At 49.6% G+C, this 25,955-nt stretch overlaps 1 protein-coding gene across 2 annotated transcripts in view; it reads right to left on the minus strand.

The window, feature by feature from the left end:
- Positions 1 to 25,955, minus strand: part of CTPS1 (CTP synthase 1) — a 68,038-nt gene that overhangs the window by 39,408 nt on the left and 2,675 nt on the right. For both annotated transcript variants that reach the window (XM_044287980.1, XM_044287981.1), the window contains exons 3-8: positions 24,142 to 24,312; positions 23,011 to 23,111; positions 21,753 to 21,869; positions 16,859 to 16,942; positions 16,687 to 16,767; positions 2,422 to 2,573 (exon numbers count right to left, since the gene is read on the minus strand). In XM_044287980.1, coding sequence (XP_044143915.1) covers positions 2,422 to 2,573; positions 16,687 to 16,767; positions 16,859 to 16,942; positions 21,753 to 21,869; positions 23,011 to 23,111; positions 24,142 to 24,312 — 706 coding nt within the window. The remainder of the gene's footprint in view (positions 1 to 2,421; positions 2,574 to 16,686; positions 16,768 to 16,858; positions 16,943 to 21,752; positions 21,870 to 23,010; positions 23,112 to 24,141; positions 24,313 to 25,955) is intronic.

The following is a 25,955-nucleotide window of genomic DNA, read 5'->3' on the forward strand; positions in this document are numbered from 1 at the left end:
AACCCTGGCTTTCCCTGAAATGAGCCCTAGATAATGAACGGGCCGGTGGGATCGCTAGTCCTCACCACTGCACTAAGAGGGAAACACCAGGGAGAGGACAGACAAACACAAACACCCAGGTGGACGGCAACAATTGTCCACAAAGGTCCAACAGGGATCCGGAGGGTAGCGTTCTAAGGCAACACTCAGAGAACGCAGCAACACAGCTCCAGTGGGTCAGAATAGATGTCCAGGCAGGAAGCTCTATATCTGGCAACCAGAGAAGTGTGAGAGGGGAATATAAGGAGGATTGGGAGTGCTGGACAAGGAACAGCTGAGGAGAAGGAGCTACGGATCCCTGAGTGAGCCAAAAGGGTTTGTAAAGCAAACCCAGAAAGCTACAATAAGGAAACTTCCCTATCTGACATAGAGCGTGCAGCCAACCGCTGCGACCTCCTGACCCCGGGTACAACGGAGTCAGGCGTGGCTCTTGACACCCTCGTGACACGGAGACCCAGTAAACATCGGAAGAAAGCAGTGGGGAGGGGGAAGGAAGTGCTCTTTAGTGGGGGGGTATAGTGCTCGGTATTGAGTTCCATCACAGGGGTCCAATACCGGAAAAAAACGCTTCAGTTTTGTCCCCATTCATTGTCAAGGGGGACAAATTTGAACTGAACAGAACGTTCCAAAATGCATTCCGTTCTGTTTAGTTGTGTTCCCATACCGGAGAGAAAACCACAACATTCTGTATTTTTCTTTCCGTCCTTGGATGCGAGTGAATGGAGACGGATCAGTTTTCTCTGCCACAAAAGAAAACTGATCTGTCCTCCATTGACTTTCAATGGAGTTCATGACGGATCCGTCTTGGCAATGTTAAAGATAATACAACCGGATCCGGAATGCAGACAGTTGTATTATCAGTAACGGAAGAGTTTTTGCTGAAACCTGCTGTCCAGCAAAAATGCCAGTGTGAAAGTAGCCTTTTTGGACAAGCTCTTTAAAGTCGATGGCACATCACTTTATGTATATTGCTACTTTGATACCTGGCTATGGTATATGCAATGCAGCAGTCCAGAATGCTCATTAATCCATGAACAGCTAGTTCAGATACATGATTAAGCAATTTGACTTCACATATATAAAGGACTAGCCCAAAAACTTAAATTTAGCAAATAAACTGCAAGGTCCCAGCTTAATATTCTGTCACCACCCTGGCAAACTATTAGGCTAATTTCACACCATGTCTGAGGTGTACTGTCCAAAAAAGGTCCCAAAGTATAAGCCATCATGCCCATACACATTCATGATAAACAGTAGGCTAAAAGACATTAGTAATAGTCAACTGCAATTTACAATACAATCAAAGAAAAAAATGATAATAAAATACTATTCACTTACAACAGCAGCAACAACGGGCTTGTTCTAAAGAGGTGGGGGTCCCAGTGGGCCTGCATCTACTGGACATATATGGCACTTCCTATGGATATGCCATAAAAGTCAAGATAGGAGTACGACTTTAAAGGCAGCCAAAACCAGAAGGAGGCAGCTATATATGTATACGGTTGCATATGTCTGTATACCTTGCAGTGTACATTTGGGCTTAGGCCTCTTGCACACAAACAATACGGATTAGGTCCGGATGCGTTCAGGAAAACTCGGACCATTTCGCAAGTAAGTTCAGTCAGTTTTGTCTGCGATTGCGTTCAGTGGTTCAGTTTTTTCCCGCACGGGTGAAATGTGCATTTTTCACGCGCATGATAAAAAACTGAAGGTTTACAAACAACATCGCTTAGTAACCATCAGTGAAAAACGCATTACATCCTCACTTGCTTGCGGAGGCGATTTTCACGCAGCCCCATTCACTTCTATGGGGCCAGGGCTGCGTGAACAACGCAGAATATGGAACATGCTGCCATTTTCATGCAACGCAGAACTAATGCGTGAAAATCAATGCTCATGTGCACAGACCCACTGAAATGAATGGGTTTGAATTCAGTGCAAGCGCAATGCATTCACATCACACATTGTGCCCGCGCGGAAAACTCGCTCGTGTGAGAGGGGCCTTAGTCACACAATGAGGGAAACCCAATAAATGCACATTTTATGGTCCAGAAACTTATGCAGTTTTCCTCTGACTTTTGCTGTAGTTGGTCTTAGTTCTAAATGTACAACCAAGTGGAATTCTCAGACTAAGGACAGACAGAAAACCCAGGGCTAGATATACACAAAGACTGCACCAACCAGGTTAACTCCTGTAATTTACAAGAAATCTGTAAAAACTAGATTGTAGAAGATAATCTGAAAACAATTTCTAGTGACATGTATATTAGCAAAAAGGTTACCAGACCTTCCTTACAATGAACATGGTATGACGATCTCTGAGCTGTGACATCCTAATAAATAAGCAGCAATACACAGTCATTAACAGCACTGTCTTATTACCTATCGGCCATCTCTTTCCACTTCATCAGCAATTTGCGAGGCTGGAGCCCAATGGGAAGATCTAATCGTTTACGAAAATATTCCACCACCCCCTGCTCCTCCAGCAACAGTGGAACTTTGTATATAGAAGATACATCATGTACGCAGATCACCTATAAGATTTACAGATGAATTAGACATATAATCAACACTGAACGGTAAGTGATCATAAGAAAAAAACGAGATTTTTGTATAACTTACCAGTAAAATCTCTTTCTCGCTCTTTCCTTGGGGGACACAGAAGACCTTGGGGTATAGCTCATCTCCCTAGGAGGCGTGACACTAAGAAAAAACTGTTAAGCCCCTCCTCCACAGCTATACCCTCAGCCTGGAGAGAAAGGCTGCCAGTTGCGTGTCCAAGTAGTGAGAAAAGGCAAAGCCCAAGAAGTGGAACCAACAAGCCAACTACCCAACGGGTAAAACAAACTCGGAAACTCGTGTAGAGAAAAAACAAAGAATGGGTGGGTGCTGTGTCCCCCAAGGAAAGAGCGAGAAAGAGATTTTACTGGTAAGTTATACAAAAATCTCGTTTTCTCGCCCAGTTTCCTTGGGGGACACAGAAGACCTTGGGACGTTCAATAGCAGTCCAAGAGGGGAGGGACTACAACACCAAGGCGAAGCACCCGAAGGCATCAAGAAACCGCCGCCTGCAGACCAGGCAGCCCAAGACAGCATCCGCTGAAGCCCGAGTATGCACCCTGTAGAACACGGTAAGGTGTGCAAGGAAGACCAGTGACCGCCTTGCACAAATGCATGGCCGAAGCCCAATGCCTCCGGCCCAGGGGACACCAACCGCTCTGGAAAATGAACCGTGACACCAAAAGCAGAACCCTGCCCCTGGTGCGGTAACCACAGCAATAGCCACTCTGAGAAAGCGGAGGAAAGCCACCCTGGAGGCCGCAACCCTTGCACGGACCTCCTAGAAACACAAGAGACCAAACGTCGACAAGAGCCGGAGATCTCCAAGTAAAAACGCAAGGCCCAAACAACGTCCAAACGGTGAAGTGTCCGTTCCCGGGGGCGGGAAGGGGAGGACGAATGCCTCGCGGAACTGAAAGACAAACACCACCTTCAGAAGGAAGGAAGAGACGGGATGGAGAACAGCCCAGTTCTAGGGAAAGACAGAAGGCTCGGAACGAGAAGGACCGCCACTCAGGCACCCGTCAGAGACCCGATGGCTACGGAAACACAACCGCACAGGACAGAAGGAGTAGAGAAAACTACTGTAACGGCTCCAAAGGAAAGATAGGAGCGCCAAGAACCCAGTATGTAGATCCCAGGGCGGTACCGGAGGGCAGTACAAAAAGGAACCCAAGAGCCGCTCCATGGAAGAAGGTCTTGACAGACCCAGAGGGCCGTGGAACGCTGAAAGAGGAGGGACAGCGCCGACACGAAGCAACAGGGTCCCATTCCCAGGTCCAGGCTGGACTGGAGAAAGACAGAACCATGGAGAAAGAAAGGCAGAGAGGGGAAAACGCCCAGCTTCCCATAGAACCCCAGGTAACAACCCTAAGTCCTACAACAGATCCTGGACGAAACACGGCCAGGAGCGAACACTAACGAGTCCGCTAGAGTCGCCTGGGCAAGCGGGCGAAAACCCAACGAGATCAGGCGCAGACCAGTAACACGGGCAGAACCGAAGACGTTCTACAGTCCCGGTGTGGGAGATCCAAGGGCAATCCTGACCGAATGGTAGTCCTCCCAAGTTACCGAGAAGGTAAGTCCATAGCAGAACCATTGCCGAGAATGGAAAAAACGTAATCTGCACCCAGCTGGAGGACAAAACGCGGCAGACCCGGTAAATAGGCACACAGCTAGTACAGCCAGTGTGAACAAGGGAGACAGTACGAGGCCAAAAGGAACACCGGAACCATCCACATGAACAACCATGCTCTCCCCAGAGGGGAGGGCAGTGAAGGAACAGCCTCTGAAGCGTGGCCGGGACAGAAGCCACATCGGAGTGATCTGTACCGAGCGGGAGCCAAACAGAGCCGGCGAGAAAAGACAGTCGAGACAGAGGCCGGCATAACACCCTCCAACCGAAAGGAGGGGTGGGCAACAAGGAAGCCATAGGACAGCTCGAGAGCAGAACCCCGCTACACCGAGACGCCCGGTTCACCGCCTCGCAGAAGGCGAATACCCTGAAGAACCCAAGATGGAGGTCCTCCGGACCTGGGTACGCGAGCACCCAAGAGAAGTTGGGTGACCTTCCCGAGAAGAGCGGCCCGAACCTGGTAACAGATCAGACTGAAGCGCTGAGGGCGCCAGCCGGAAGGACTCATACCACACCGCATCTGAAGAGGAGGAAATGGTAGTAGGCGAGGGAACCGTAGTCCCTGCCAGAGAAAACGCAGAATTCGAGGGACGCAGCTCTGTTACATGTGCGCTTGGCAGATGAAGGTGCAGCACTCTCGACCATGTGACCACTAACGCAGGGAAACAATGCCGCGGGAGGACGAATGGGTACGTATCTAGGGACCACGAACACACCCCGGGCGGAAGGGCCAACGAAAGGAATGAGTACCACCCAGCTCGGTGCAGTAGCGAACAAGTAGAGCTCGTCTACTTATACATAAGGTATATACCTTTGAACACATTGGGCAGTCATTCGCTGTTTGTTGAACACCACCTTAGGCTCACACAGGTGGACAGAACGAGCTCTTTAGAGAAATAGCGCAAGGCTTGCTGCAAGCATCGTATCTCAAGAGAAAAAAAGTATGTCGCAGGAGAACGGGAGGCATACGTACGAGTAGCCCCGTAAGCAGTGAGAAGGCCAACCCACCCATGGGAGGAGAAGGCACACCCGGCCCAAACAACGGACAGAGCGCACAAGAAAGTCCGCTCACTGCAAAAAAATAGTCACTCAGCGAAGAGTCAGCCAGAGTCCAACCGTACTAACGGAAGTGCAAAGTGCAACCTGAAAGGCAGTCATGCACAAGACCAGCACGGCATGCAATGGAACGCAAGCAGTCCGCCCAGAAAAGGGGGGAATGTACCTGGCCAACACTGCAGTCGGCAAGAGTGCAGAAGCCCGCCCCAAAAAGGGGGGATACCAAGGCCAGTACCTACTTCGGAAAAGTAGGACATACCATATTCCGCCCAGAAGGGGGCCATGCCTATGGCCGCACATGTCCAGCAGAACGCAGGAAGGTACACTTAGGGAAAGGGGGCATGCACAGGGTTATTCTATCATTAAGTGATTGTGCAAAAATCCACCCAACACCGAATTTCGTGAGAGTGCACCACTCCGCCAATGAAGGGGGACGTGTACCAGTCCAGCACCGCATAAACACTGACAGCTGTGGATCGCAAAATGCCGCCCATGGAATAAGGGGTGGCCATACACATAACCAGCACAGCTTCCAATGGGAGTGCAAGCATTCCACCCAAGGTAGAGGGCGGCAACGCACCCAGCGAGTGCAGTATTCCGCCCAGAAATGGGGGTCATGCACATGGCCATCATCGCATCCAGTGAGCGTGCGAGCACCCCGCCATGGATGGGGCCATGCACATGGCCAGCAACGCACTGGCGAGAGAACAAACACAGTCAGTGAGAGTGTACGTATGTCGCCTGAGGAAAGGAGACATGTCCAAGGCCAGCAGCGAAACCAGTGAGAGTGCGGCACACCGCCCACGGAAGGGGGGGGGGGGGGTCATGCATATGGCCGGCAACAGATCCAGTGAGGTTCAGTGTTCCGCCTATGGAAGGGGAACGTGCACATGGCCGGCACCGTATCCGTGGAGAGTGCAGTGTACCTCCCATGGGAGGGGTACACGCACATGGCCGGCACCGTATCCGGTGAGAGTGCAGTATTCCGCCTATGGAAGGGTTCATGCACATGGCCGGCAGCGAATCCAGTGAGAGTCCAGTGTTCCGCCTAGGAAGGGGAACGTGCACATGGCCGGCACCGTATCCGGGGAGAGTGCAGTATACCTCCTATGGAAGGGGTTCATGCACATGGCCAGCACCGTAACCGGTGAGAGTGCAGTATTCCGCCTATGAAGGGGTTCATGCACATGGCCGGCAGCGAATCCAGTGAGTGCAACGTCCCGCCTGTGGAAGGGGGTCGTGCACATGGCCAGCACCGCAGCCGGTGAGAGTGCAGCAGTCCGCCTAGAAAAGGGGGGTCATGCACACGGCCAGGCTGCAGCCAGAGAGAGTGCAGTATTCCGCCTAGGAAGGAGGGCCATGCACCTGCAGCCACCAGAACTGGGTGACGAATTCTGGGCAGAAATTTTGCATGCACTTGGCCAGTGCCGTATCCCGGGAGAGGGCAAGAAAACGCCTGGGAGGGGGAACATGCCCTGGCCAGCGCCGCAGCCGGGGAGCGCGACACACCGCCTAAGAGAGGGGGGCATGCCTACAGACAGCATACCGAATGATGAGGCTGCCGCATCCTGCGCAGCCCACAAGCCCAGTTATTTAAAACAAAATTATAATTTTTTCATTTTTTTTTTATTTTTTATTATTATTATTATTTATTTAATTTATTTTTATTAATATTACAGCCTCCCTGAGGCAGAAAGGGGGGCCACCATACAGGGGCACAGGCCGTACAGGCCCATCAGGAGCCGGCCAGTACCCAAAGGGTTAACAGGCACCTGGGCTGGGGGGCGCGCTGCGAACTCTTGGGGGCGGGGGAACCTCCAGGCGGGAAGAATTCGCGCCTGGAGAGTTCCCGCCCCCCCCACAGAGGCCTGAATTTGCGGCCTAGTAGGCCGTAAAGCCGGGGCCTAAATTTTAGCGGCGCCCGGACGACCGGGGCCGCAAGCATTTAAAGTACCGGCCGGGCCTAAGCCAGCCGCGGGTGCCCACATACCGGCCGCCGGAGCCCCCATACCGGTCGCGGGTGCCCACCCCGAGCGCCGGAATTGCGGCCAGCAGGCCGCGAAGCCTAAACAAACTATGCAGCGCCCGGCCGGCCGGAATGCACCGACGGCCGGCCGGGGCCTGTTGGAGCACAGCTCTAGCCAATGCCGGCCGCGGGTGCCCACCCCGCGGCCGGAAGAATCAGGGACCCGAGAGGAGCGTGAGGTGCGGCCCAGCAGGCGCGATGCCTGGGCCGAAATTTGCGGCGTCCGGCCGACCGGACCGATGGTCGGCCGGGCCTAGTTGGAGCATAGCTCGCACATGTAACGCCGGCCGCGGGAGCCCACCCCGCGGCCAGGAAGAGTCAGGTGCCCGGGAAGGAGCACCGGATGGTGCGGCCCAGCGGGCCGCGAAGGACTAAATTTTTTGCGGCGCCCTGAGCAGCGCACCGGCAAGCGCCCCCTCTTTGCGCGGACCTCCATCCTGCAGCCAGCTTATGATCTATGGAGGAATGGGTGAGTGCTGTAGCAGATTGCCGCCTTGCGACACCCCAGGGACCAGCCTAGGTCCAGCAGGGCCACCCAATAGCCACTCTGCTTGATAGGCTACCAGTATGGGGGTCAGTCACGCAGGAGACCGGGGTGGGGGGAGGGGGTCGTAGGGCTGGAGAAGCCACTCTCTCACCATAGCCGTCTTCACCCTCGGTCCGTTCCAGCAGGGTCGCCCCTTCAGCTACTGGCACCGTAGTGGCAGGACGCTGGAAGAGGGGCTTGGCGTGCGGGCGACCCTTGCGCTGGCGGGATGCAGGGGAGCTGGGCTGCCCTGGTCCACCTTGCCTTCTGTGGGGGAGGCAGCAGTGCGGATGACCGGCACTGGCGCAGCTCGACCCCGGGAGAAACAGAGAGGTCTAGTGCGACTCTGTTGTCCCTGATTGTCTGGAACAAAAAAAGAAAAGAAAAAAGTAAAAATCAAAATTCAAACAAGGAGAAAAACAGCCCTGCAGAGCAGGGAGTGTCTTGCCTCCTTGGACACTAAGCAAAAACTGGCAGCCTTTCTCTCCAGGCTGAGGGTATAGCTGTGGAGGAGGGGCTTAACAGTTTTTTCTTAGTGTCACGCCTCCTAGGGAGATGAGCTATACCCCAAGGTCTTCTGTGTCCCCCAAGGAAACTGGGCGAGAAAGGAAAGGGCCCAGTGTCCTAAAAATTTTTTTTAGAGAAATACAGTCATGGCCATAACACATGTTTTGCTAAACACATGTTTATTCCCTTTGTGTGTATTGGAACAAAACCAAAAAAGGTAGGAAAAAAAGCAACTTGGACATAATGTCACACCAAACTCCAAAAAAGGGCTGGACAAAATTATCGGCACCCTTTCAAAATTGTGGATAAATAAGATTGTGTCAAGCATGTGATGCTCCTTTAAACTCACCTGGGGCAAATAACAGGTGTGGGCAATATAAAAATCACACATGAAAGCTGATAAAAAGGAGAGAAGTTCACTTAGTCTTTGCATTGTGTGTCTGTGCGCCACACTAAGCATGGACAACAGAAAGAGGAGAAGAGAACTGTCTGAGGATTTGAGAACCAAAATTGTGGAAAAACGAGATTTTTGTATAACTTACCAGTAAAATCTCTTTCTCGCTCTTTCCTTGGGGGACACAGAAGACCTTGGGTATAGCTCATCTCCATAGGAGGCGTGACACTAAGTGAAAACTGTTAAGCCCCTCCTCCACAGCTATACCCTCAGCCTGGAGAGAGAGGCTGCCAGTTGCGTGTCCAAGTAGTGAAAAAAAGGCAAAGTCCAAAAGTGGAACCAACAAGCCAACTACCCAACGGGTAAAACAACTCGGAAACCGTGTAGAGAAAAAACAAAGAATGGGTGGGTGCTGTGTCCCCCAAGGAAAGAGCGAGAAAGAGATTTTACTGGTAAGTTATACAAAAATCTCGTTTTCTCGCCCAGTTTCCTTGGGGGACACAGAAGACCTTGGGACGTTCAAAAGCAGTCCAAAAGGGGGAGGGACCACAGCACCAAGGCGAAGCACCCGAAGGCATCAAGAAACCGCCGCCCGCAGACCAGGCGGCCCAAGGCAGCATCTGCCGAAGCCAGAGTATGCACCCTGTAGAACGCTGTAAGGCAGACCAGTGACCGCCGCGCACAGACGCATGGCCGAAGCCAAATGCCACCGGCCCAGGAGGCACCGACCGCTCCGGTGAAACGAACGGTGACACCAAAAGCAGAACCCTGCCCTTGGTGCGGTAACCACAGCAACAACCACTGTGAGAAAGCGGAGGAAGGCGGAGGAAAGCCACCCCGGAGGCCACCAACCCGTTGCGCGGACCTCCTGGAAACCCAAGAGACCGAACGTCGACAAGAGTCGGAGATCTCCAAGTAAAAACCGCAAGGCCCAAACAACTCCCAAATCGGTGAAGTGTCCGTTCCCGGGGGTGGGAAGGGGAGGACGAAAGCCCCGTTAAAATGAAAGACAAACACCACCTTCAGAAGGAAGGAAGAGACGGGATGGAGAACAGCCCTGTCCCGAGGAAAGAGAAGGCTCGGAACAAGAAGGGCCGCCACCCAGGCACCCGCCAGAGACACGACGGCTACGGAAACATAACCGTACAGGACAGAAGGAGTAGAGAGAACTTCTGTAACGGCTCCAAGGGAAAGATTGGAGCGCCAAGAGCCCAGTATGCAATGCCCAGGGCGGTACCCAGGGGCAGTACGAGGGAACCCCAAAGCCGCTCCACGGAAAAGGGTCCTGACAGGCCCAGAGGGCCGGGGAACGCCGAAAGGGGAAGGACAGCGCTGACATATGACACTTCAAGCAACAGAGTCCCAGTCCCAGATCCAGGTCGGACTGGAGAAAGACAGAACCATGGAGAGAGAAAGGCAGAGTGGGGGAACGCCCAGCTTCCCACAGAACCCCCGGTAAAACCCCTAAGTCCTACAACAGATCCTGGACAAAACACGGCCAGGAGCGAACACTAGCGAGCCCGCTAGAGTCGCCTGGGCAAGCGGGAGAAACCCAATGCGAACAGGCGCAGACCAGTAACACGGGCAGAACGGTCGGCAAAACTGGTCCCGTCGGCCCCCGAGCAACGTAGTCCTGTAACCACCCGGAGTGGGGGAGCAGGAGGACAGATGGAAAGGAACCGAAGGGTCCGCCCAGCAACCGCCAGGACAAGACAGGCTAAAGTCCATGCCGATGTAGCCACCACAGGAAGACGTCCTACAGTCCCGGTGTGGGAGATCTAATGACAATCTCGACCGAATGGGGGTCCTCCCAAGTTACAGCCAGAGTGAACAAGGGAGACAGTACGAGGCCAAGAGGAACATCAGAACCATCCACATGAACAACCAAGCTCTCCCCAGAGGGGAGGGCAGCGAAGGAACAGCCACTGAAGCGCGGCCGGGGCAAAAGCCACATCGGAGGGAGCCGAGCCAAACCGAGTGGGAGCCAAGCAGAGCCGGCGAAAAAAGGCAGTCGAGACAGAGGCCGGCATAACACCCTTCAACCGAAAGGAGGAGTGGGCAACAGGGAAGCCATAGGACAGCTCAAAGGCAGAACCCCGCTCACCGAGACGCCCGGTTCACTGCCACGCAGAAGGCGAGTACCCTGAAGAACCCAAGGTGGAGGTCCTACGGACCTGGGTAAGTGAGCACCCAAGAGCAGCTGGGTGACCATCCCGAGAAAAGCGGCCCGAACCCGGTAGCGGACCAGCCTGAAGCGCAGAGGGGGCGCCAAAAGAAAAAACTCATACTGCACGACACCCGAAGAGGAGGAAAACAGTAGCAGGCGAGGGAACAGCAGTCCCGCCAGAGCCAACGCAGAAATCGAGTGGCACTGCAAACGGCACTCTCGACCCAGTGACCACTTGCGCCGGGAAGCGAGTGCACGGGAGAACGAAAGGGTACGTATCAAAGAACCACGAACACTCCCCAGGTGGAAAGGCCAACGGACATGGTGGATGCCGACACAACGGGACCACAATATACAGGCCAAACCAGAAAACGAGCACCACCCAGCTCGGCGAAGTAGAGAGCAAGTAGAGCCCATCTACTCATATCTAAAGAATACACCTTTGAATACAACGGCATACTTGTAATGCTTGTATGACAGCACCCAAGGGTTATACAGGTGGACAGAATGATCTCTTTAGAGAAGAGTGCAAGGCCCGTGACAGCACCACATCCCAAGAGAAAAAAGGGTATGTCGCAGGAGGAAGTGAGGCATACGTACGAGCAGCCCCGCAAGCAGTGAGAAGGCCAACCCACCTATGGGAGGAGAAGGCATACACGGCCCAAACAACGGACAGAGCGCACCAGAAAATTCCGCTCACTGCAAAAAAATAGTCACCCAGTGAAGGGGATCAGCCACAGAGCCCAACAGTATCAACGGAAGTGCAAAGTGCAACCTGAAAGGGAGTGATGCACAAGACATCAGTATGGCATGCGATGGAAACGCAGGCAGGCCCCCCGGAAAAGGGGGAAATGTACCTGGCAACACTGCAGCTGGTAAGAATGCAAAGGCCCGTCCCAAAGGGGGGATGCCCAAGGCCAGTAACAACTTCAGAGAAGTAGAACATACCATAGTTTGCCCAGAAGGTGACTAATCACATGGCCGCACAGTACCCAGCGGGAACGCAGGAGGTCCGCCCAGAGAAAGGGGGACATGCACGGGGTTATCTTACCATTAAGCGAGTGCGCAATAACCCACCTAACACCGAATACTGTGAGAGTGCAACTACTCCACAACGAAGGAGAACAAGCAAGAATCCCGCACAGCATATCAAGGACAGCCATGGGTCACGTGAGGGTGCAAATTCTTGCCCATGGATGAGGTGGGCCGTGTATGGCCCGCAACATATCCGGCGAAAGAGCAGTATTCCACCCAGAAAGGGGCGGGTAATGCACACGGCCGTCATCGCATCCAGCAAAAATGCAAGCACCCCGCCAAGGATGCGGGACATGCACATGGCCAGCAACGCACTGGCGAGAAAACAACCACAGTCAGTGGCGTTGTGCATATGCCGTCTGAGGAAAGGATACATGCTCATTGCTGGCAGCGATTCCAGTGAGTGCAGCACACCACCCAAGGAAGGTGTCGTGCACATGGCCGGCAGCGAATCCAGTGATAGTGCAGCAATCCACCTATGGAAGGAGTTCATGCACATGGCCGGCAGCAAATCCAGAGAGAGTGCAGCATTCCGCCTATGGACGGAGGTCATGCGTATGGCCGGCAGCGAATCCAGAAAGTGCAGCATTCCGCCTATGGAAGGAGGCAATGCACATGGCCGGCTCCTGCATATGGCCGGCAGCGAATCCAGCGAGAGTGCAGCGTTCTGCCCATGGATGGAGGTCATGCATATGGCCGGCAGCGAATCCAGAGAGAGGGAGCGCAGCAGCCCTCCTTTGGACGGAGGTCATGCGTATGACCAGCAGCGAAGCCAGAGAGAGTGCAACATTCCACCTATGGAAGGAGGTCATGCATAAGGCCGTAGCGAACCCAGCGAGAGTACAGCATTCCGCCTATGGAAGGAGGTCATGCATATGGCCGTAGCGAACCCAGCGAGAGTGCAGCGTTCCGCCTATGGAAGGAGGTCATGCATATGGCCGTAGCGAATCCAGCGAGAGTGCAGCGTCCCGTCTATGGAAGGGGGTCACGCATATGGCCGTAGCAAACCCAGCGAGAGTGCAGCGTTCCGCCTATGGAAGGGGGTCGTGCACATGGTCAGCATCGTATGCAGTAAAAGGGCAGTATTCCGCCTACAGAAGGGGGTCATGCACAAGGCCAGCCCGCAGCCAGAGAGAGTGCAGTATGCCGCCTATAATGGGGGGTCATGCACATGGCCAGTACCGTGACTGGAGAGGGCGACTAATTCTGCCTATAGAAAAGGGCGGCCTGCACCTGGCCAGCGCCGTATCCCAGGAGAGGGCAAGGGTCCGCCTAGAAGGGGAACATGTATACTTGGCCAGTGCCACGGAGCGCAACATGCCACCTATGAATAAGGGCAGGCATACGGCCAGCGCTCTAAGGTCAGGCTGCAGCATCCTGCGCAGCCAACAAAAAAAAATACAGATACCTCATATATATATATATATATATATATATATATATATACATACATACATACTGTTAATTCTTATATTATTTCTGTATTTATGTTTTTTATTTAATTTTATTAAAAATATATTTTATTTTTTTTATTTATTATTCCAAAACACAGCCTCTTTGAGGCAGGAAGGGGCCACCATATAAGGGCACAGCCTCTTTGAGAGGCTAGCCATCCTAGGGTCTCCTCCAGATGGGAGCCGTCGGCATCCAAGAGGTTAACAGGGATCCGACCTGAGAGCGGTGCAGCGATGCCCTGGGGGCGGGGGGACCTCCGGCGGGAAGAATTCGCGCCTGGAGAGTGCCCGCCCCCTCCAATCGAGGCCGGAAATTTGCGGCCTAGTAGGCCGCGAAGCCGGGGCCTAAATTTTTGCGGTGCCCGGAGGTACCGGCCGGGACCTGGAGGGAGCGGAGCGGCGCGTGCATAATACCGGCCGCGGGAGCCCACCCCGCGGGCCGGAACAGTCAGGGGGCCCGGGAAGGAGCCGGAATCCTGTGGAAAGAATCTTTCTGCGGCGCCCGGCCGACCGGAAAGACAGCCTCTGAGAGCACCAGTGGTCGGCCAGGGTCTGCTGGGACACCGCACCAGTCATTCCGGCCGCGGGTGCCCACCCCGCGGACCGGAAACAAGGGCCCTACGCTGCAGCCGTCAGGAGAGGGCCTCTGGCCCTGAGCAGCGCACCGGTAAGGCGATAGGGGGGGGGGGGGGAACCCTGTGACCGGGTGCCCGTATAGAGGCAGCTCCCTGGGCGGCATGATAGGGACGCCAGCATAACCCCTCAGTGGGCACCTATTGTGGAGGGGAGGAGAGGGAGCTAATAAAACAAGCTAGGATGGGGCCAGCCTAGGACCAGCAGGGACCAATATGGGGGTCAGTCACGCAGGAGACCTGGGTGGGGGGAGGGGGTCGTAGGGCTGGAGAAGCCACTCTCTCACCACAGCCGTCTTCACCCTCGGTCCGTTCCAGCAGGGTCGCCCCTTCAGCTACTGGCACCGTAGTGGCAGGACGCTGGAAGAGGGACTTGGCGTGCGGGCGACCCTTGCGCTGGCGGGATGCAGGGGAGCTGGGCTGCCCTGGTCCACCTTGCCTTCTGTGGGGGAGGCAGCAGTGCGGATGACCGGCACTGGCGCAGCTCAACCCCGGGAGAAACAGAGAAGTCTAGTGCGACTCTGTTGTCCCGTAATGTCTGGAACAAAAAGAAAAGAAAAAGTAAAAATCAAAATTAAAAACAAGGAGAAAACAGCCCTGCAGAGCAGGGAGTGTCTTGCCTCCTTGGACACTAAGCAAAAACTGGCAGCCTCTCTCTCCAGGCTGAGGGTATAGCTGTGGAGGAGGGGCTTAACAGTTTTCACTTAGTGTCACGCCTCCTATGGAGATGAGCTATACCCAAGGTCTTCTGTGTCCCCCAAGGAAACTGGGCGAGAAAATATCAACAATCTCAAGGTTACAAGTCCATCTCCAGAGATCTAGATTTGCCTTTGTCCACAGTGCGCAACATTATGAAGAAGTTTGCAATCCATGGCACTGTATGTAATCTCCCTGGGCGTGGACGGAAGAGAAAAATTGATGAAAGGCGTCAACACAGGACAGTCCGGATGGTGGATAAGCATCCCCAAACAAGTTCCAAAGATATTCAAGCTGTCCTGCAGGCTCAGGGAGCATCAGTGTCAGAGCAAACTATCCGTCGACATTTAAATGAAATGAAACGTTATGGCAGGAGACCCAGGAGGACCCCACTGCTCACAGAGACATAAAAAAGCAAGAATGAACTTGAGTAAGCCAAAATCCTTCTGGGAAAACGTCTTGTGGACAGATGAGACCAAGATGGAGCTTTTTGATAAAGCACATCGATCTACTGTTTACTGAAAACGGAATGCGGCCTACAAAGAAAAGAACACAGTACCTACAGTGAAATATGGTGGAGGTTCATTGATGTTTTGGGGTTGTTTTGCGGCCTCTGGCACTGGGTGCCTTGAATGTGTGCAAGGCATCATGAAATCTGAGGATTACCAACGGATTTTGGGTCGCACTGTAGAGCCCAGTGTCAGAAAGCTGGGTTTGCGTCCGAGATCTCTGGTCTTCCAGCAGGACAATGACCCCAAACATATGTCAAAAAGCACCCAGAAATGGATGGCAACAAAGCGCTGGAGAGTTCTGAAGTGGCCAGCAATGAGTCCAGATCTAAATCCCATTGAACACCTGTGGAGAGATCTTAAAATTGCTGTTGAGAAAATGCACCCTTCCAATAAGGGTCCATTCACACGTCCTGTTTTTTTTCATCCTGAAAAACGGTCCGTTTTTTGCGGATCCGTTGTTCCTGAAAATGTTTCCGTATGTCATCCGTTTTTTGCGGATCCGCAAAAAACGGAAACATGTATACATTTAAATAATCAAATAAAGTTGTTTGGATTTCTTTGAAAAAAAATAAAAATAAATTTATGTGTTTCCAGGAACGGAATCCGCAAAAAACGGATGACATACGGAATGACATCCGAATGTCATCCGTTTTTTGCGGATCCATTGACTTTGTATTGTACCAGGATCCGATTTTTCAGGACAAGAATAGGACATGTTTTATATTTAAACGGACATGCGGAACGGAACAACGGAAACGGACAGCACACATTGTGCTGTCCGATTTTTTCCAGGACCCATTGAAAATGAATGGGTCCAGATCTGGTCCTGATCTGTTCCTGAAAAAACGGAACAGATCAGGAAAGAAAAAACGGACGTGTGAATGGACCCTAAGAGAGACCTGGAGCAGTTTGCTATGGAAGAGTGGTCCAAAATTCCAGTGAGAGGTGTCAGAAGCTTATTGATGGTTATAGGAAGCGACTGATTTCAGGTATTTTTTCCAAAGGGTGTGCAACCAAATATTAAAGTTAAGGGTGCTAATAATTTTATCCAACCCATTTTTGGAGTTTGGTGTGACATTATGTCCAATTAGCTTTTTTTCCTCCCTTTTTTGGTTTTGTTCCAATACACACAAAGGGAATAAACATGTGTATGGCAAAACATATGTTACTGCAATACTTTTCTGTGAGAAATACTTAATTTTCTTGAAAAATGTCAGGGGTGCCAACATTTACAGCCATGACTGTACATGGTATGGTCAAATGGGTTTAAAAACAAATCTCAAACACACAAACCCTCAATGTTGTTATATAGAATAAAAGAACATGAAGTGCCTGGACAACATCAGAACTTCCTTCCATTTTTGACAATACCTGCGATTCAGAAATATCTCAGCCTACTTTGGAAAGCCGATGTGAAACCAGCCCTGGTCATGCGTTACAATCTTACCTGCTCAGGTTCAACATGACAAAACATTGAGATCTTCTCCTTTACAGAGGTGTCCAAAGGTGTGGTGCACCTACAAACTACCTGAACAAAAACATGGATTGGTCAAGTCCACAAGGAATTCACCATTTAGATGTTTGCTTATATATGCATAATCACAGGATTAATAACTTACTAGATCTGGTGAGAGGCCCAGTCCTCGCAGCTCTCGCACGCTGTTTTGAGTGGGCTTGGTTTTCTGTTCACCAGTGGCACTTGGCTACAAGTAAAAAATAAATAAAAAATTATTTCACACTATCGTTATTCTTTTCCAGCAGAGTTCTGTCCTAGGGGCTCAATACCAGAAAAAAACTGATCAGTTTTATCCCCATGCATTCGGAATGGAGAGCAATCCGTTCAGGCTTCATCAGGATGTCTTTAGTTCAGTCTTTTTGACTTTTCCGTTTTTCTGGATGACACCGGAGAGACGGATACGGCATTTCAATGTATTTGTCATACGGATCAGGACCCTGATCCGTTTGACAAATGCCATCAGTTTACATACGTTTTGAGGGATCCAGTAGGCAGTTACAGCGACGGAATTGCCTGCCGGAATCCTCTGCCGCAAGTGTTAAAGTACCCTAAGCCATTCAGACACTGCTGGAGGTGGCATATCCCCCATGAGAACAAAGGATCGAGCAAGTTGGAAGAGGAAGTAGAAACCTTGAAGGGATTTTCAGACATTTTAATAATGATTGGTGGGGGTACGACACCCAGGATCGGGGGGTGTCAATCAGCTGTTTGAGAAGGCACTGGTGCTCGCAGTAGCACCACTGCCTTCTCTCAGCTCCCATTGACATGAATGGGGCTGAGCTGCCATACCAAGCACAGCCACTATACTATGTATGGCGCTGTGCTTGCTAAACACAAAGACGGCTCACAATGCCTTCTCAAACAGATGATCAGTGGGGGTCTTGGATGTCGGACCCTCCCCAATCAGATACTGATGACCTATCCTGAGTATAAGTCATCAGTATTTGCAATCTCGGAAAACCCTTTTAATTACATAGAACCTACAATGCCACAGTCACAAATAAATCCGGGCAACAACTGGGGGGTTTGTTATGTGCTGATTGACCTCTGAATCATGCACTTGGTCCTGTACAGAAAAGCGAAGATGTACATGTCCACCACAGACAAGATGCAGCTGTACTTCCCAGACTTTATATATAAGACAGAACTTGTGTTATATGTATAAGTTATCTTTAGGAATTTCTCTATTTTTCAGTAATTTTGGATTCACACCCAAGTGCTTTGTAAGCAGTTACTAGTTTTCCCATAGATTTATCATCTCCGGTTACAGTATCTTCATCCTGGAGACGATTCATATTGCACCTTGAGGCATCACTGTAATGATCTTTTAATTCGAGACTACATTTTTCTGCTGGCTGATGACTACAAATTCTGAAAAGGCTTTAACAGGGTTTTCGGGTAATTATTTTTAACCCGCAGCCTGCCCCCTGAAACAAAATTCATTAGTTACCTGCTCTAAACCACCTCCACTGTGTCCATCGTCTGTTCCCAGCACTGTTTCCTTCCTGCGTGGCATGGGCACGGTCACATGCACCGCTCTAGCCAATTATGGGCTTCAGTGGTGATTTGCTGCTTGTGGCCACGTCCCCGTCATCACTGAAGCTAATCATTGGCTGGTGCGGTTCGACCATGCACCGCCACATATAGACCATGCAGGGACCGCAAGATAGAGACAGCATAGGCAACGAGAAGTGGCAGAGAACAGGTAAGTTCAAGGCTTCTGTTTCAGGGGGCAAGCTGCAGATACTTGCTAAAAAAAAAAAAAAAAACTGCGCCTTTCTAACTCTGATGCCAGGCTGTGAGAGAGAGCTGGGAACCTTGAGAAGGCAGAAATGCTTTAGAACTGCTTCTGTCTAGTCTTTTCCAGCCTACACAGCGTTCAATGGGCTATAGCAGTGATGGCGAACCTATGGCACGGGTGCCAGAGGCGGCACTCAGAGCCCTCTCTGTGGGCACCCGCACTGTGAAAAAAGTCTATGGTGTACCAATATGCCTTAGACTTTTCGTGCCATTCATCAGCGCAGGGTGCACTATGTACAGCACAGGCAGGGCACTGAATGTAGGCAGGCTTTAATAGCTAAATGATAAAGTACATGGAATATATACTATATTGAACTATAGTATTCAGGTTAAATTGCCGTGTAGGCACTTTACGATAAATAAGGGGGTTTTGGGTTGCAGTTTGGGCACTCTGCCTCTAAAAGGTTCGACATCACTGGGCTATAGTAATATTACTGCCTGTTAGTTCTTTGGTGACCTCTTGGGGGAAATATTAAACACAATTATATATACAGACATATTTTAAACAATGAGAGCACCTTTCCATCATGGTTATGTTATTAAAGACGGCACTTTTCCTCCTCCAAAAATAACAGTATTCTGACGGGACACTAACTGAACACAACCAATGCTCAAAATAACCAATGGGGACTTTACCTGAGCAGTTTTTCTGTTTCTCTGAAGGAACAGAAATCTAAAAAGCCCAGCGCTGATGTGAACTGTGACCATAGCTACTCTGTCCACCCAAGACTCTACAAAATAGGCAACCTTTTAATCTGTTTAGTTTCAGTGGGATGAGGCTTCATTAATAACTTAGAAAAATTTGTAAGTGCGCAAGATGCCTGAGCGGATCCGTTCAGACTTTCAATGTAAAGTCAATGGGGGACGGATCCGCTTGAAGATTGAGCCATATGGTGTCATCTTCAAGCCGATCCGTTCCCATTGACTTTACATTGTAAGTCTGAACGGATCCGCTCGCCTCCGCACGGCCAGGCGGACAGCTGAACGCTGCAAGCAGCGTTCAGCTGTCCGCCTGGCCGTGCGGAGGCGAGCGGAGCGGAGGCTGAACGCCGCCAGACTGATGTAGCCTGAGCGGATGCGCTCCATTCAGACTGCATCAGGGCTGGACGGAGGCGTTCGGGTCCGCTCGTGAGCTCCTTCAAACGGAGCTCACGAGCGGACCGACGAACGCAAGTGTGAAAGTAGCCTAATGCCAATATTGTGCCACAATTCTGGTGTGAAATTCTGTCTCAACTAATAGTTAATATAAAGTGTGTATCCCCGCACCACATTTATTATCCAGCCAGAGCCCCTGTGATAAATCTACACTACGTGCAGAATTATTAGGCAAATTAGTATTTTGACCACATCATCCTCTTTATGCATGTTGTCTTACTCCAAGCTGTATAGGCTCGAAAGCCTACTACCAATTAAGCATATTAGGTGATGTGCATCTCTGTAATGAGAAGGGGTGTGGTCTAATGACATCAACACCCTATATCAGGTGTGCATAATTATTAGGCAACTTCCTTTCCTTTGGCAAAATGGGTCAAAAGAAGGACTTGACAGGCTCAGAAAAGTCAAAAATAGTGAGATCTTGCAGAGGGATGCAGCACTCTTAAAATTGCAAAGCTTCTGAAGCGTGATCATCGAACAATCAAGCGTTTCATTCAAAATAGTCAACAGGGTCGCAAGAAGCGTGTGGAAAAACCAAGGCGCAAAATAACTGCCCATGAATTGAGAAAAGTCAAGCGTGCAGCTGCCAAGATGCCACTTGCCACCAGTTTGGCCATATTTCAGAGCTGCAACATCACTGGAGTGCCCAAAAGCACAAGGTGTGCAATACTCAGAGACATGGCCAAGGTAAGAAAGGCTGAAAGACGACCACCACTGAACAAGACACACAAGCTGAAACGTCAAGACTGGGCCAAGAAATATCTCAAGACTGATTTTTCTAAGGTTTTATGGACTGATGAAATGAGAGTGAGTCTTGATGGGCCCGTGGCTGGATTGGTAAAGGGCAGAGAGCTCCAGTCCGACTCAGACGCCAGCAAGGTGGAGGTGGAGTACTGGTTTGGGCTGGTATCATCAAAGATGAGCTTGTGGGGCCTTTTTGGGTTGAGGATGGAGTCAAGCTCAACTCCCAGTCCTACTGCCAGTTTCTGGAAGACACCTTCTTCAAGCAGTGGTACAGGAAGAAGTCTGCAAGGTAAGAAAAACATGATTTTCATGCAGGACAATGCTCCATCACACGCGTCCAAGTACTCCACAATGTGGCTGGCAAGAAAGGGTATAAAAGAAGAAAATCTAATGATATGGCCTCCTTGTTCACCTGATCTGAATTGAGAACCTGTGGTCCATCATCAAATGTGAGATTTACAAGGAGGGAAAACAGTACACCTCTCTGAACAGTGTCTGGGAGGCTGTGGTTGCTGCTGCACGCAATGTTGATGGTGAACAGATCAAAACACTGACAGAATCCATGGATGGCAGGCTTTTGAGTGTCCTTGAAAAGAAAGGTGGCTATATTGGTCACTGATTTGTTTTTGAATGTCAGAAATGTATATTTGTGAATGTTGAGATGTTATATTGGTTTCACTGGTAAAAATAAATAATTGAAATGGGTATATATTTGTTTTTTGTTAAGTTGCCTAATAATTATGTACAGTAATAGTCACCTGCACACACAGATATCCCCCTAAAATAGCTAAAACTAAAAACTACTTCCAAAAATATTGTTGTTCAATAATAAAATTAATCCTCAAAAATACAACTTGCCTAATAATTCTGCACTCCCTGTAGTGCAGGTCTACAGTCTGTCTGACTTTACTCCATTTACAAGATCAGTAAATCTGCCGATGAGTCACTGAAAAAATGGTGCAAAAATTATTTTTTTGTTAACCCAACAAGCTTAAAAAAATAAAAATTAAAAAAAAAAAGCTGTTAAAACCACTTTGCTGAAACGTGTCTGGTCATTCAGGGCCAAAACACTTAAGGGAATAAATAATAGGTAACCAAATACAAAATTATCTTTGATCACATAGGTAACCAAAAACAAAAGGGTAAGAGTTATCAAAACTGGTGTAAAGGAAAACTGTCTTTTCAGAGCTGCTCTTAAAAATGAAAGGCGGAATCTAATTGGTTGCTATGGGCAACTAACTAGTTTTGATAAATCTCCCCCAAAGTCCTGCCTTTCCTGTAAATCAGTAACACCTTACCTGGGGTACAAGACTGACATGAATATTACAAAAGTTCTCTCTTCGAACTTTGAACTGGAACTGTCGGAAAGCTTCTATAAAGGGCATACTTTCAATGTCACCCACAGTTCCTCCAAGCTGCAAGGTAAAAAACAACCAATTTACATTCTGTATCTGCGTTAATTCTATAGCAAATGGTGGCAGATACAGCCACAAGCACAAAAAAAAAAAAAAAAAGAATATGAAAAAAAAGGATGAGTTTTTGCCCTGATCATCACATGCCAGAAACTGATTTCTTAGCAATATCAGATGACAACTATAAGAAATGTCTCGCCTACTAAAGACATGTTAAAAAACAACAGGTACACTGGTCAAGTAAATGAATCCCCAACTAAAAGATCTTATGCAAAATAAAAAGAAATTCAATCAGTGTAAAACTAGTTTCACACCTGCGTTTGGTGCGGATCCGTCTTTTATCTGCACCGATAATGCAAATGCTTTATCCGTTCAGAACGGATCCGTTTGCATTATTTTTTCAAAAAAAGTCTAAGCCAAAACGATTGCACCATATTGTCAGTGAAAACGAATCCGTCCCCATTGACTTTGGCTTCGTCAGGCAGCGTTTTGGTGTCCGCCTCAAAATCGGAACGGAGACCAAACGCAGCCAAATTGATGCATTCTGAACGGATCCTTATCCATTCAGAATGCATTGGGGCTGAACTGATCCGTTTTGGGCCGCTTGTGAGAGCCTTGAAACGGATCTCACAAGCGGACCCAGAAACGGCAGTGTGAAAGTAGCCTTAGCTGACATCATCTATTCTTTATTGCAAGTCGATGCCATCAGTTGTCACATTTCCTCTTGAAACCAGACAACCTCTTTAAGAGACCGAACACTGAAAATACAGCACAATCTGAGCAGAGCAGATAGATATATAGTTTGGTGGGAAATTATTCAGTATAGCTTGTATTTCATTCATATAAATCTCTGCTCTCTGTGCCCATGACTGCAGTGGGTGTTTCTATTCAGTGACTGACAGCGTTGCCTGCATGGATTTGCATAGAAAGATAGCTGATAGTCATTCCTTGACTGAGCAGGAATTTCAATGAAGGAGATACAGGTCATAATGAACCTTTTTCCTATAAACCTATAACAACCTGCTCAGCTCCTCCTGCTCTACAACATGCTGCCTGCAGACTGCGCTGAATTTCCAATGTGACAAGTTCATTTTAAGAAGGTTTTGTAAGAGATGGAGACATAAAGGAGAAAAACTGGGCGCACCTCTATTACACAGACTTCTGGTTCCACGCCATCCTCATCTACAGGAATCAAGGCCTGTCGCATCACCCACTCTTGGATAGCATCTGTGATGTGAGGGACCACTACAAGCAAACAAGAGATGTCAATCTTTGTACTGGACAGTCAATGCATCACAATCAACATTAGCGAGCTGGTCAGCCATTGTAGACAGCAGCGGAAATAAGGCCTACAGGAGCTCCCTTCACTGCACATCAATCAAGTAGCGGATAACGGTCTCACATAGCTCACTAGAGATGTCAGCCCGTCTATGCATGAAAGACGCTCCAGAATAAGACAGCAGGTCAGTGCTGGAAGGTACAGGAAATGATTTATGTCAGCTGCACAGGATGAAATTTACCAGCATATCCTCAACCACAAAGCAACAGCTACAAATAGGACTGGGCGTTTAATCAAATCTCAGATGGACCCCGGCGCTGTACCATCGTGGCCACAGGTGGACCCCGGCGCTGTACCATCGTGGCCACAGGTGGACCCCGGCGCTGTACCATCGTGGCCACAGGTGGACCCCGGCGCTGTACCATCGTGGCCACAGATTATCCCTGTACTGTACCATCATGGCCACCGATGGAGCCTATACTCTCAGTACTCAGGGTTCATATGTAGACATGATACAGTACAGGCTGTGAAGTTGGCTAAAATATATTAATATATGTTAAAATTATTTATATAAAGAAAATAGTTAATTTACTTGTGTTTTGGACATGTTTTATAGTTAAAGGGGTTCACCGGGCTTTTAATATTGATGACATATTCTCAAGATAGGTCATCTATATCAGTTTGGTGGGGGTCCGACACCTGGCACCCAGTTGTATGAAGAGAAGGCACGCATACCGTCTTCCTTCTCTCTTCCTGCTCGCTGCTGCTACGTCTATGCCAAGCAGGGAGACTGACTTCCCTTCCTAAAGCTGATCGTGGGGGTGCCGGGTGTTTGACTCCACTGATCTAATATTGATGACCTATTCTGAGGATATCCTGAACTCCTTTAATTTAGCAAGAAAAAAAATTCGCTTATAATAATCATCCATACAAAAAAAAAAAAATGTTGCGATAATCTCCCAGCCCAAGTTACAAATCTATTTTCATTGAAGTCACCTTGCACAGTTTTCCCTAAATAGTCCCCTTTTCTTTCCTTGTTAATGACCGACTGATAAATCTTTCCAGTTGTTAAATTGTTGTCTTTCGTTAGTCGGATGTCCAGGAAACGCTCATAATTTCCAAGGTCTAAATCAACTTCACCTCCATCATCAAGTACAAACACCTCCCCTAGAAGAAAGAAGAAAATCCTGTAACTCAATGTCCAGCAGAAATACCAGTTCTATAGTAATACAGTATCTGAAAGAGTCACCTATAAAGGAGCTTCGATAGGGTGCCTATAGTAGCCTGTGAAGACCAGAAGGGGAAGCAATCATGTGTAGGCAGAGGAGGCAAAAATGCTGCGCACAATTGCCTACATTCAATGGATTTATTGTAATGGACCCAACAGTTATCTGACCAGGAAGGAGGTGGCTGCAACATTAAAGGGGTTACCCAAAGTCTAAAACATGCCCCCTAATGCCCGGGCCCCGCATATAGATTATACTTACCCCGCTCCCCAGCAACCCGCGTCACTCCTGATCCCACACGGCCGTCGCTGCATCTCCCCGCCGCATGAATCACAAACCAGGCCATGGGGGTGGAGCAGCCAATAACAGGATGAGACGGGGGGAGCCTACCTAGCATCCCGTGCATTGTGGGGCATGTTCTAGACTTTGGATAACCCCTTTAAAGTGAAATTATTAAAGGTGACAAATAAATGCTTCACAACATTTTAAGTTTAGGTCCAAAATCCTGTGTCAATTAATTGAACAATTGACAGTACTGTGCAAACATTTTGGGCAGGTATGAAAAATGCTGCAAAGTAAGAAGGCTTTCAAAAATAGAAGTGTTTATAGTTTACATTTAAAGGGGTTGTCTGGGGTCAGAGCTGAACCCAGGCATTTTCACCCAGGCAGCCCCCCCCCCCCCCTAAGAAGAGTATCGGAGCATGAAATGCTCCGATGCTCTCCTTTGCCCTGCGTGATTCAGCGGCATTTTCAGGAGTTCTGTGACGTACCACGCTCTCCTTAGGGCTGCCAGGCTGAGGCTTCCGCCCAGCAGTGAGCCTGGTGACGTCACCGACACTCATGGGTGGGCTTTAGCGCTGCCCTAGCCTGTAAAACAGTTATGGCAGCGCTAAAGCCGGCCCATCAGAGCCGGTGATGTCACCAAACACTCTGCTGGGCGGAAGCCTCCGTCTAGCAGAGTGCGGAGGTAAACAAACAAGCCCTTGCCCTGCGCAATCCAACGCAGGGCATGGGAGAGCATCGGAGCATGAAATTCTCATCTCAGTGGGGCTGTCTGGGTGAAAATATGGGTATATCCGGGTTCAGCTCTGAACCCAGACAACCCCTTTAACTTTATTCTGCGGCAGGACAACAACCTCAGACATACAGCCAATGTCATTAAGAACTATCTTCAGTGTGAAGAACAATGAGTCCTAACAAAGCCCTGATTTCAACATCGATTCTGTCTGGGATTACATGAAGAGGCAGAAAGATCTGAGGAAGCCTACATCCAAAGAAATTATGTGGTTGGTTCTCCAAGTAGTTTGGACAATTTTCCCGCAGAGTACTACAAAGTGATCTGACCAATGAATATGAATGATTAATTTTAGGTGCCAAACGATTATAGGTTATGATTGTTAAATGGTTTGGACTGTTATAAATAAAATTGCGGGTGTGAAACTCGGGTGACCCGCCAGTTTTCTGAAGCTGCATGCTGGTGTAATACAGCTCCATGTGAAAGACACATATTTAGAAGAAAGGACATGTTTGGATGGGTCCCATCCTGTGTAATTAGGACAGTCTGTCCTCCAGCTGTTCACCCAC

The sequence above is a fragment of the Bufo gargarizans genome, chromosome 3 (genome assembly GCF_014858855.1).
Source record: "Bufo gargarizans isolate SCDJY-AF-19 chromosome 3, ASM1485885v1, whole genome shotgun sequence".
Taxonomy (NCBI): Eukaryota; Metazoa; Chordata; class Amphibia; order Anura; family Bufonidae; genus Bufo; species Bufo gargarizans.